We start from the raw sequence: 12,220 nt of genomic DNA on the forward strand, positions 1-12,220 counted from the left end.
CACATGCCTTGATTCAATCCACTGACAGCACGTCAACCCCGGTATACCACATCGCTCCAATTCACTCTATTCCTTGCCCTCCTTTCACCCTCCTGCATGTTCAGGCCCCGATCACACAAAATCTTTTTCACTCCATCTTTCCACCTCCAATTTGGTCTCCCTCTTCTCCTCGTTCCCTCCACCTTCGACACATATATCCTCTTGGTCAATCTTTCCTCACTCATCCTCTCCATGTGCCCAAACCACTTCAAAACACCCTCTTCTGCTCTCTCAACCACGCTCTTTTTATTTCCACACATCTCTCTTACCCTTACGTTACTCACTCGATCAAACCACCTCACACCACACATTGTCCTCAAACATCTCATTTCCAGCACATCCATCCTCCTGCGCACAACTCTATCCATAGCCCACGCCTCGCAACCATACAACATTGTTGGAACCACTATTCCTTCATACATACCCATTTTTGCTTTCCGAGATAATGTTCTCAACTTCCACACATTCTTCAAGGCCCCCAGAATTTTCGCCCCCTCCCCCACCCTATGATCCACTTCCGCTTCCATGGTTCCATCCGCTGCCAGATCCACTCCCAGATATCTAAAACACTTCACTTCCTCCAGTTTTTCTCCATTCAAACTCACCTCCCAATTGACTTGACCCTCAACCCTACTGTACCTAATAACCTTGCTCTTATTCACATTTACTCTTAACTTTCTTCTTCCACACACTTTACCAAACTCAGTCACCAGCTTCTGCAGTTTCTCACATGAATCAGCCACCAGCGCTGTATCATCAGCGAACAACAACTGACTCACTTCCCAAGCTCTCTCATCCCCAACAGACTTCATACAAAATATTATATCAATATCACCATTATGAAATGGATTTACCTGCCAATATAAATATCTACTACCAGCATGAAGACTGGAGAGGACACGACCAGGAATATGGGTAACTGCTAGGGAGCAGCCTCTATCACCACCACTGAAGGCTTGTGCTACCAATTCTGACCCACTCCTCTTACAAAAAATATCCTGCAGGTGCCAAAATGGAAGCAGACCTACTGAACTAGAGACACATGGCAAGACCAGATAATATGCAGAAAAGGTAAGCACATACTTCACACCAAAACACATCCCTACAGACCTAAAAAAATTTCTTCAAGTGTAAGTCACCACATTTTGGTAAATCATCTGTACAAGAGAGTGCTAAACGTCTGATAATTACCAGAACAGGTGACTAGGAATGGGTATGAAAGAAAATGAGGGTATGGTAGAAAGAAAATGCAGGGTAGTTTAATGATTTAGTACTCTAGAGAAAGACACAGAGGTCTTGGCAGAAGAGGATCCAAAGGAGGCACCCTACTGTGCTGATAAAAATGTTTAAAAAGAAAACATTTGGTTCTGATTGTTCCTTTCATAAAATCATAATTCTGAATAAACAAATCAAGTCATGTATCTGATGGCCACTACTAATTCAATAAAAAATTCATATTTAATAATGAAAACTGTACAATGACTGCAACCAAAATATCAAAAAGGTATCACTACAGTCAAAATACTTTATTGAAACAGGTTTTTTTTTTTTTTTTTTTTTTTTTTTATACTTTGTCGCTGTCTCCCGCGTTTGCGAGGTAGCGCAAGGAAACAGACGAAAGAAATGGCCCAACCCCCCCCCCCCATACACATGTACATACACACGTCCACACACGCAAATATACATACCTACACAGCTTTCCATGGTTTACCCCAGATGCTTCACATGCCTTGCTTCAATCCACTGACAGCACGTCAACCCCTGTATACCACATGACTCCAATTCACTCTATTTCTTGCCCTCCTTTCACCCTCCTGCATGTTCAGGCCCCGATCACACAAAATCTTTTTCACTCCATCTTTCCACCTCCAATTTGGTCTCCCTCTTCTCCTCGTTCCCTCCACCTCCGACACATATATCCTCTTGGTCAATCTCTCCTCACTCATTCTCTCCATGTGCCCAAACCATTTCAAAACACCCTCTTCTGCTCTCTCAACCACGCTCTTTTTATTTCCACACATCTCTCTTACCCTTACGTTACTTACTCGATCAAACCACCTCACACCACACATTGTCCTCAAACATCTCATTTCCAGCACATCCATCCTCCTGCGCACATCTCTATCCATAGCCCACGCCTCGCAACCATACAGCATTGTTGGAACCACTATTCCCTCAAACATACCCATTTTTGCTTTCCGAGATAATGTTCTCGACTTCCACACATTTTTCAAGGCTCCCAAAATTTTCGCCCCCTCCCCCACCCTATGATCCACTTCCGCTTCCATGGTTCCATCCGCTGACAGATCCACTCCCAGATATCTAAAGCACTTCACTTCCTCCAGTTTTTCTCCATTCAAACTCACCTCCCAATTGACTTGACCCTCACCCCTACTGTACCTAATAACCTTGCTCTTATTCACATTTACTCTCAACTTTCTTCTTCCACACACTTTACCAAACTCAGTCACCAGCTTCTGCAGTTTCTCACATGAATCAGCCACCAGCGCTGTATCATCAGCGAACAACAACTGACTCACTTCCCAAGCTCTCTCATCCCCAACAGACTTCATACTTGCCCCTCTTTCCAGGACTCTTGCATTTACCTCCTTTACAAACAGGTAAATATCATAAATGAAAAATAAATTTCCAAAAGAATATCAGATAAGATATTTCTTTTCGCCATAAGTTTCATTAGGGTGCATTTGCTCTGAATATCCAGTGCATTGCTCTGAATATCCAAACACACGTATAAAGTACTCATCAACAAGGTTAAATCTCCAGCAAAATTTATTTTTTGTGACATTTGCAATGCAAAGACCTCATATTCAGATGTAAAGTATGCTATAAATAAAGTACAACATCTAATAATATTGCAAAATCAAACAGTTTAACTAAGAGAGGGTAAAACTGCATACCAAATGAAGCTGGAACAATTCACATGAAAATGCCCAGACAGACACAAGCAGATGACACCAGAATGTATCTCTAACACAACGTAATAATACAGCATGGCATCTTGATCTTACTACAAGAGAAAAATTATATTTTCAGTTGCTTTTCCCCTTTCAGAGAGCTCCTTCATGCTCTCAAGTGCATTATAGTTATCATCAGTAACACTGCAGATACAATAAAACATGGCTACACTCAACCTGGAATTCCTCGGCATGCTTGAGTGTGTGCAACCCACGCACCAGGGTCGATGGGCCGGACAGGTTCCGTGCGAGGTATGGTGAAGTATCCCTTTGGATTGGGATCCCAACACTTCGCTACTACAAGCTTGATGGGCCTGTTTAATGAAAGAGGAGAGAATCTAATGGCTTCTCTCAAAAACAAGATCTCAATTCTAATCATGTATGCCAAAATAAAGGACAAAATATTAAACAAAAAATGAGGAATGTCATGCTATTAATATGTTTCACCAATTATGACATACTTTGCTGTTAATGTGTTTCCCCAACTATAGCATTATTTTATCCAGTTTTTGAAAATTATTTCATAAATGGTTAAAAAATCGAACTACTCACCCAGGTTTTTGGACTACTTCTCTTAACACCCTAACTGCTTCATCATTACTCATATTTTCAAAGTTTATGTCATTAACTTGTAAAATCATGTCTCCAGGCTCAATACGTCCGTCTAATGCTACCGCCCCTCTGAAATGTGATATAACTCAAAATAACCAACGACAATAAAGAATAGTAATTAAAATCTACAATCTGAAAAAATATATCTTAAATTCGTTTTCAAAAACATGATCATGTGACCTGCCAGAAAGACTACAATATCATGAATTCATATCACTGTCTGGAAGAGCAAAAATGGTTATGTCTGAAGATATAGTAGATCCAACAATATCATATGGATGTGAGGCATGGGCTATAGATGAAGATGTGCATAGGAGGATAGATGTGTTGGAAATGAAATGTTTAAGGACAATAGGCAGTGTGAGGTGGTATCAGCACTTAAGTAATAAACGGGTAAAAGAGAGGTGTCGTAATAACAATGTGGTTGAGAGAGATAAAGAGGGTGTGCTGAAATGGTTAGGACCCAAGGAGAGAATGAGAGGAGAGGTTGACAAAAAGGATGTACGTGCCATAAGTGGAATGGACAGGATGGAGGAGACCAAAATGGAGATGGAGGGATGGAGTGATAGAGGTTTTGAAAGGTTGTGGCCTGAACATGCAGGACCATGAAAGGCATGTATGAGATAAGAGTGAACTGGAGCAATGTGGTATGAGAGGATGATAAGCAGCCAATGGACTGAACCTGGGCATATGAAGCAGCTGTAGGAAACTAAGGAAAGGTCTGTAGGTCTTGGCTGTGGTTTCAGAGCATTACACATGACAGCCAGAGAATGGATGCTAGTATATGTGGCCTTTCTTCATCTGCTCTTGGCATTACCACACTAACGGGGAAAACAGTGAAAAAGCATGAAAAAAAAATATTATCATAAGAGGGAGATGGAGTGAGTATTTTGAAGGTTTGTTGAATGTGTTTGATGATAGAGTGGCAGATATAGGGTGTTTTGGTCGAGGTGGTGTGCAAAGTGAGAGGGTTAGGGAAAATGATTTGGTAAACAGAGAAGAGGTAGTAAAAGCTTTGTGGAAGATGAAAGCCAGCAAGGCAGCAGGCTTGGATGGTATTGCAGTGGAATTTATTAAAAAAGGGGGTGACTGTATTGTTGACTGGTTGGTAAGGTTATTTAATGTATGTATGACTCATGGTGAGGTGCCTGAGTGCTCAAATTACAGAGGTATAAGTTTGTTGAGTATTCCTGGTAAATTATATGGGAGGATATTGATTGAGAGGGTGAAGGCATGTACAGAGCATCAGATTGGGGAAGAGCAGTGTGGTATCAGAAGTGGTACAAGATGTGTGGATCAGGTGTTTGCTTTGAAGAATGTATGTGAGAAATACTTAGAAAAGCAAATGGATTTGAATGTAGCATTTATGGATGTGGAGAAGGCATATGATAGAGTTGATAGAGATGCTCTGTGGAAGGTATTAAGAATATATGGTGTGGGAGGCAAGTTGTTAGAAGCAGTGAAAAGTTTTTATCGAGGATGTAAGGCATGTGTACGTGTAGGAAGAGAGGAAAGTGATTGGTTCTCAGTGAATGTAGGTTTGCTGCAGGGGTGTGTGATGTCTCCATGGTTGTTTAATTTGTTTATGGATGGGGTTGTTAGGGAGGTGAATGCAAGAGTTTTGGAAAGAGGGGCAAGTATGAAGTCTGTTGGGGATGAGAGAGCTTGGGAAGTGAGTCAGTTGTTGTTCGCTGATGATACAGCACTGGTGGCTGATTCATGTGAGAAACTGCAGAAGCTGGTGACTGAGTTTGGTAAAGTGTGTGAAAGAAGAAAGTTAAGAGTAAATGTGAATAAGAGCAAGGTTATTAGGTACAGTAGGGTTGAGGGTCAAGTCAATTGGGAGGTGAGTTTGAATGGAGAAAAACTGGAGGAAGTGAAGTGTTTTAGATATCTGGGAGTGGATCTGGCAGCGGATGGAACCATGGAAGCGGAAGTGGATCATAGGGTGGGGGAGGGGGCGAAAATTCTGGGAGCCTTGAAGAATGTGTGGAAGTCGAGAACATTATCTCGGAAAGCAAAAATGGGTATGTTTGAAGGAATAGTGGTTCCAACAATGTTGTATGGTTGCGAGGCGTTGGCTATGGATAGAGTTGTGCGCAGGAGGCTGGATGTGCTGGAAATGAGATGTTTGAGGACAATGTGTGGTGTGAGGTGGTTTGATCGAGTAAGTAACGTAAGGGTAAGAGAGATGTGTGGAAATAAAAAGAGCGTGGTTGAGAGAGCAGAAGAGGGTGTTTTGAAATGGTTCGGGCACATGGAGAGAATGAGTGAGGAAAGATTGACCAAGAGAATATATGTGTCGGAGGTGGAGGGAACGAGGAGAAGAGGGAGACCAAATTGGAGGTAGAAAGATGGAGTGAAAAAGATTTTGTGTGATCGGGGCCTGAACATGCAGGAGGGTGAAAGGAGGGCAAGGAATAGAGTGAATTGGAGCGATGTGGTATACCAGGGTTGACGTGCTGTCAGTGGATTGAATCAAGGCATGTGAAGCGTCTGGGGTAAACCATGGAAAGCTGTGTAGGTATGTATATTTGCGTGTGTGGACGTATGTATATACATGTGTATGGGGGTGGGTTGGGCCGTTTCTTTCATCTGTTTCCTTGCGCTACCTCGCAAACGCGGGAGACAGCGACAAAGCAAAAAAAAAAAAAAAAAAAAAAATCTTTTATTTTGCTTTGTCGCTGTCTCCCGCGTTTGCGAGGTAGCGCAAGGAAACAGACGAAAGAAATGGCCCAACCCACCACCATACACATATATATACATACACGTCAACACACACAAATATACATACCCATACATCTCAATGTACACATATATATACACACACAGACACATACATATATACCCATGCACACAATTCACACTGTCTGCCTTTATTCATTCCCATCGCCACCTCCCCACACATGGAATAACATCCCCCTCCCCCCTCATGTGTGCGAGGTAGCGCTAGGAAAAGACAACAAAGGCCCCATTCGTTCACACTCAGTCTCTAGCTGTCGTGCAATAATGCACCAAAACCACAGCTCCCTTTCCACATCCAGGCCCCACAGAACTTTCCATGGTTTACCCCAGATGCTTCACATGCCCTGATTCAATCCATTGACAGCACGTCCACCCCAGTATACCACATCGATCCAATTCACTCTATTCCTTGCACGCCTTTCACCCTCCTGCATGTTCAGGCCCCGATCACTCAAAATCTTTTTCACTCCATATTTCCACCTCCAATTTGGTCTCCCACTTCTCCTCGTTCCCTCCACCTCCGACACATATATCCTCTTGGTCAATCTTTCCTCACTCATTCTCTCCATGTGCCCAAAAGCATTTCAAAACACCCTCTTCTGCTCTTTCAACCACGCTCTTTTTATTTCCACACACCTCTCTTACCTTTACATTACTTACTCGATCAAACCACCTCACACCACATATTGTCCTCAAACATCTCATTTCCAGCACATCCACCCTCCTGCTCACAACTCTATCCATAGCCCACGCCTCACAACCATACAACATTGTTGGAACCACTATTCCTTCAAACATACCCATTTTTGCTTTCCGAGATAATGTTCTCGGCTTCCACACATTCTTCAAGGCTCCCAGGATTTTCGCCCCCTCCCCCACCCTATGATCCACTTCCGCTTCCATGGTTGCATCCGCTGCCAGATCCACTCCCAGATATCTAAAACACTTTACTTCCTCCAGTTTTTCTCCATTCAAACTTACCTCCCAATTGACTTGACCCTCAACCCTACTGTACCTAATAACCTTGCACTTATTCACATTTACTCTTAACTTTCTTCTTTCACACACTTTACCAAACTCAAAAAAAAAATTACTATCATTATTACCCAACCCCAGGATACGTTTCATGAAAGGGGTCTCATGAAAGAGAGATGAGTGATTGGTTTCCAGTGAAGGTCAGTCTGTGGCAAGAATGTATGATGTCCCCATGGTTGTATAATTTGTTCATGGATGGGATGGTAAGGGAGGTAAATGCAAGAGTTCTAGGGAGAGGAAAGAGAATGCAGCCTGTTAGGGATGAGAGGGAGTGGGAAGTGAGTCAATTGCTGTTCACTGATGATACAGCACTGGTGGCTGACTTGAGTGGGAAACTGTAGAAGTTGGTGACTGAGTTTGGAAAAGTGTTTGAAAGGAGACACTTGAGAGGAAATGTCAATAAGAGGAGGAAGGTAATTAGGATCAGCAAGGTTAAGGGATAAGTTAGTTGGAATGTGAGTTTGAATGAAGAAAAACTGGAGGTAGTGAGGTGTTTTAGATATCTGGGGGTGGACTTTGCTGTAAATGGAACTATGGAAATGGAAGTGAGCCATAAAGTGGGGGAGGGGGATAAGGTTCTGGGAGTGATGAAAAATGTGCAAAGACAGAACATTATCTCGGACACCAAAAACGGGTGTGTTTGATGGAATAGTAGTTCCAACAATATTATCTGGTTGCAAGGAATATGCTTAAGATACGGTGGTACAGAGGAGGATGGATCCACGTGGTGTGAGGTGGTTTGATTGAGTAAGTAATGAAAGGGTAAGAGAGAAATGTGGTAATAAAGAGCATGGTTGCATGAGCAGAAGAGAGTGTGTTGAAATGGTTTGGACATACAGTAAACCTTCAATTCAACGGACCTCAATACATACTTAACAACCAGGGCAAATAATAATACATTAATCAAAAATAACTTTTTTTTTTTTTTTTGCTTTGTCGCTGTCTCCCGCGTTTGCGAGGTAGCACAAGGAAACAGACGAAAGAAATGGCCCAAAAATATTTTAAAAGAATTAAAAAAATCTTAAATGCCGCACCATGTGCATTTCATATTGCACTTGTTTATAGTAGCATTGGGCAGGCTCGCTTTGTTTCAGTCTCAGTCTGCATCAAGCTATCGAGCGGTCAGGTCTTATACAGAGAATTGTGACTATTCATTAAAAAATACTGCGATCCTTACAATTCAAAATGGCATGAAGTGATAAAGGACTTAAAAAAGAGCGTATTAACTGTATATTGTATTATTGTATACACCTGATCACCAGTTATGACCTATGCGACTTATGACCATCCGTACATACGACCAGAAAAAATATTAATAAAAAAAATGAAAATGATGAAAAATATACTAAAGAATCTTGATTTTTATAGAACGTAAAAAACTACAGAATCATATACTTTTTTTTTTTTTGCTTTGTCGCTGTCTCCCGCGTTTGCGAGGTAGCGCAAGGAAACAGACGAAAGAAATGGCCCAACCCACCACCATACACAATGTATATACATACACGTCCACACACGCAAATATACATACCTATACATCTCAATGTACACATATATATACACACACAGACACATACATATATACCCATGCACACAATTCACACTGTCTGCCTTTATTCATTCCCATCGCCACCTCGCCACACATGGAATACCACCCCCTCCCCCCTCATGTGTGCGAGGTAGCACTAGGAAAAGACAACAAAGGCCCCATTCGTTCACACTCAGTCTCTAGCTGTCATGCAATAATGCCCGAAACCACAGCTCCCTTTCCACATCCAGGCAACACAAAACTTTCCATGGTTTACCCCAGACGCTTCACATGCCCTGATTCAATCCACTGACAGCACGTCAACCCCGGTATACCACATCGATCCAATTCACTCTATTCCTTGCCCTCCTTTCACCCTCCTGCATGTTCAGGCCCCGATCACACAAAATCTTTTTCACTCCATCTTTCCACCTCCAATTTGGTCTCCCACTTCTCCTTGTTCCTTTCACCTCTGACACATATATCCTCTTTGTCAATCTTTCCTCACTCATTCTCTCCATGTGCCCAAACCATGTCAAAACACCCTCTTCTGCTCTCTCAACCACACTCTTTTTATTTCCACACATCTCTCTTACCCTTACATTACTTACTCGATCAAACCACCTCACAACACACATTGTCCTCAAACATTTCATTTCCAGCACATCCACCCTCCTGCGCACAACTCTATCCATAGCCCACGCTATGGGCTTAAGCTGGCTAATAAAAAATGAGATAATCATGATAGAAATTGAGTAGGATAAAAGAATCCTGTACAAGTATATGAATTTCTACATGTCATGTAGACATGCATCCAACTTATGTCCATTTCGAGATCTGACTGGTCGGTGAGAACAGATCTCAGATGTATGTTAGGGAGGGGGTGTATTGCATATTGTATCAAAAAATGGCCCATAGGTTACATTCAATTTAACAGACTGTCAGCATTAATGGACAGCCCTTCCCCCTCTTAGCCCATTAAATCGAAAGTGTACAGTTTGTAGAGAATAAGTAATGAGGAAAAGTTCACAAATAGGATGGAACAAAGAAGTAAAGTTGTTAGTGAAAGAGAAAAGAGAGGTATTTGGGCACTACTAACAAGAAAGGAGTGCAAATGATTGGGAGATGTATAAGAAAAAGCAGCAGGTCAAGTAGAAGGTGCAAAGGTTGACAAAGAGGGCAAATGAGAGTTGGGGTGAGACAGCAGCATTAAACTTTAGGGAGAATAAAAGACATTTTTTTTTTTTTTCCAAAAGAGGAACAGAGAAGGGGGCCAAGTGAGGATATTCCCTCAAAGGCCCAGTCCTCTGTTTACGCTACCTCGCTAATGTGGGAAATGGCGGGTAGTTTGAAGGAAGGAAAAGACATTTTGGAAGGTGGTAAATAATGTGTGAATGACAAGAGAACAAATGGGAGTATCGGTAAAGGCTGAAAAAGGGGAAGTAATAAAAGCTAATGTGAAGTGAGAAGGAAATGGAACAAGTAATTTGAAGGACTGTGAAATGTGTTTGATGATAAAGTGGCAAATGTAGGATGTCTAGGTTTGGGTGGTATGCAAATGAGAAAGCCAGGGAGAGTGGTTTGGAGAAAAGAGAAGAGGTGATAAATGCCTTGAGGAAGATGAAATCCAGAAGAGTGGCGGGTTTGGATGGTACTGCTCTTGGAATTATTAAGAAAGGGGGTGACTGTGTTGTTGATTGGTTGGTTAGGATATTCAATGTATATATGGATCATGGTGAAATGCCTGAATATTGGAGGAATGCATGTATAGTGACAACTGTACAAAGGGAAATGGGATAAGGTGAGCATTCAAACTAGAGAGAAAATAAGTCTGTTGAGTATACTTGGAAAAATATATGGGAGGGTATTGATTATGAGGACAAAGGGATGTACAGAGCATCAGACTGGGGAGGAGCAGTGTGGTTTCAAAAGTGGTAAAGGATGTGTGAAATGCCTGAATATTGGAGGAATGCATGTATAGTGCCAACTGTACAAAGGGAAATGGGATAAAGGTGAGCTTTCAAACTAGAGAGAAATAAGTTTGTTGAGCATACTTGGAAAAATATATGGGAGGATATTGATTGTGAGGACGAAGGCATGTACAGAGCATCAGATTGGGGAGGAGCAGTGTGGTTTCAAAAGAGGTAGAGGATGTGTGGATCAGGTGTTTGCTTTGAAAAGTGTGAGAAATTCTTAGGAAAACAGATGAATTTGTATGTGGCATTTATGGATCTGGAGAAGGCATGTGATAGGGTTGATAGAGATGCTTTGTGGAAAGTCTTAAGAATATATGGTACAGGAAGTAAGCTGCTTGGAGCACTGACAGTATTTCATCAAGGGTGTAAGGCACAGGAACAAGTAGGATGAGAATGATTGATTCCCTGTGAAGGTTGGTCTGCAGCAAGGGTATGTTATGTCACCATGGTTGACTAATTTGTTTATGGATGGGGTGGTGAGGGAGGTAAATCAAAGAGTTTTGGAGAAAGGGGCAAGTATGCAGAGTGTTTGGGATGAAAGGGCCTGTGAAGTGAGCCAGCTGTATACCAATGATACAGCACTGGTGGCTGATTCAAGTAAGAAACCGCAGAAGCTGGTGACATTTGGAAAAGTGTATGAAACGAAAAAGTTGAGAGTAAATGTGAATAAAAGCAAGCTTATCATGTTCAGCAATGTTGAGGGATAAGTTAAAGGCAATGTGAATTTGAATGGAGAAAAATGGAGGAAGTGAAGTGTTTTAAATATCTGGGAGTGGACTTGGCAATGAATGTAACCATGGAAGCAGATGTGAGTCATACAGTAGCGGAGGGGGGAAAGGTTTTTGGAGCAATGAAGAATGTGTGGAAAGAGAGAACATTATCTCAAACAAAAATGGGTATGTTTGAAGGAACAGTAGTTCCAACAATATTACATGGTTGTGAGGCATGGGCAATAGACAGGGTTGTGTACTGGAAGGTGAATGTGATGGAAATGAAGAAGTAAATCTAGTTTTGAAAGAAAGTAGCTTAAATCTGGAAGAAAAAATCTGGGATGTGGAGAGGGGTTTGTAGTGAAAGGGCAAGTGATATAGATGGAAACCCAGGTGAAAAGAGAAGGAAGTGGTACAGGGTGAGGAATCAAGAATGTAGAATAGTTAGTTAGGGCAGAGCTAGGAATACAGAGTACAAACTGGAACAGCAGGTGCAGAGGAGGCAATGTTATAGAGTGCAAAGTGAAACAGCATATGCAGAGGAGGCAATGTAAAAGAGTGAAAGAGAACATACAGATCATGTAAATAGGCATTGGGTTTGGA

The 12,220-nt window shown here is 41.8% G+C and overlaps 1 protein-coding gene across 10 annotated transcripts in view; it reads right to left on the reverse strand.

Annotated features, from left to right (window-relative positions):
* The window catches only part of dsh (Segment polarity protein dishevelled), a 184,545-nt gene that overhangs the window by 61,693 nt on the left and 110,632 nt on the right, over positions 1-12,220 (reverse strand). For 7 of the 10 annotated variants that reach the window (XM_071664493.1, XM_071664499.1, XM_071664496.1 and 4 more), the window contains 2 exons: positions 3,567-3,695; positions 3,192-3,328 (listed from right to left, as the gene is read on the reverse strand). In XM_071664493.1, the coding sequence (XP_071520594.1) occupies positions 3,192-3,328; positions 3,567-3,695 (266 nt within the window). The remainder of the gene's footprint in view (positions 1-3,191; positions 3,329-3,566; positions 3,696-12,220) is intronic. The other 3 variants (XM_071664501.1, XM_071664500.1, XM_071664494.1) reach the window with 1 other exon arrangement.

This window comes from Panulirus ornatus, chromosome 9 (genome assembly GCF_036320965.1).
Source record: "Panulirus ornatus isolate Po-2019 chromosome 9, ASM3632096v1, whole genome shotgun sequence".
In the NCBI taxonomy this organism is placed as follows: domain Eukaryota; kingdom Metazoa; phylum Arthropoda; class Malacostraca; order Decapoda; family Palinuridae; genus Panulirus; species Panulirus ornatus.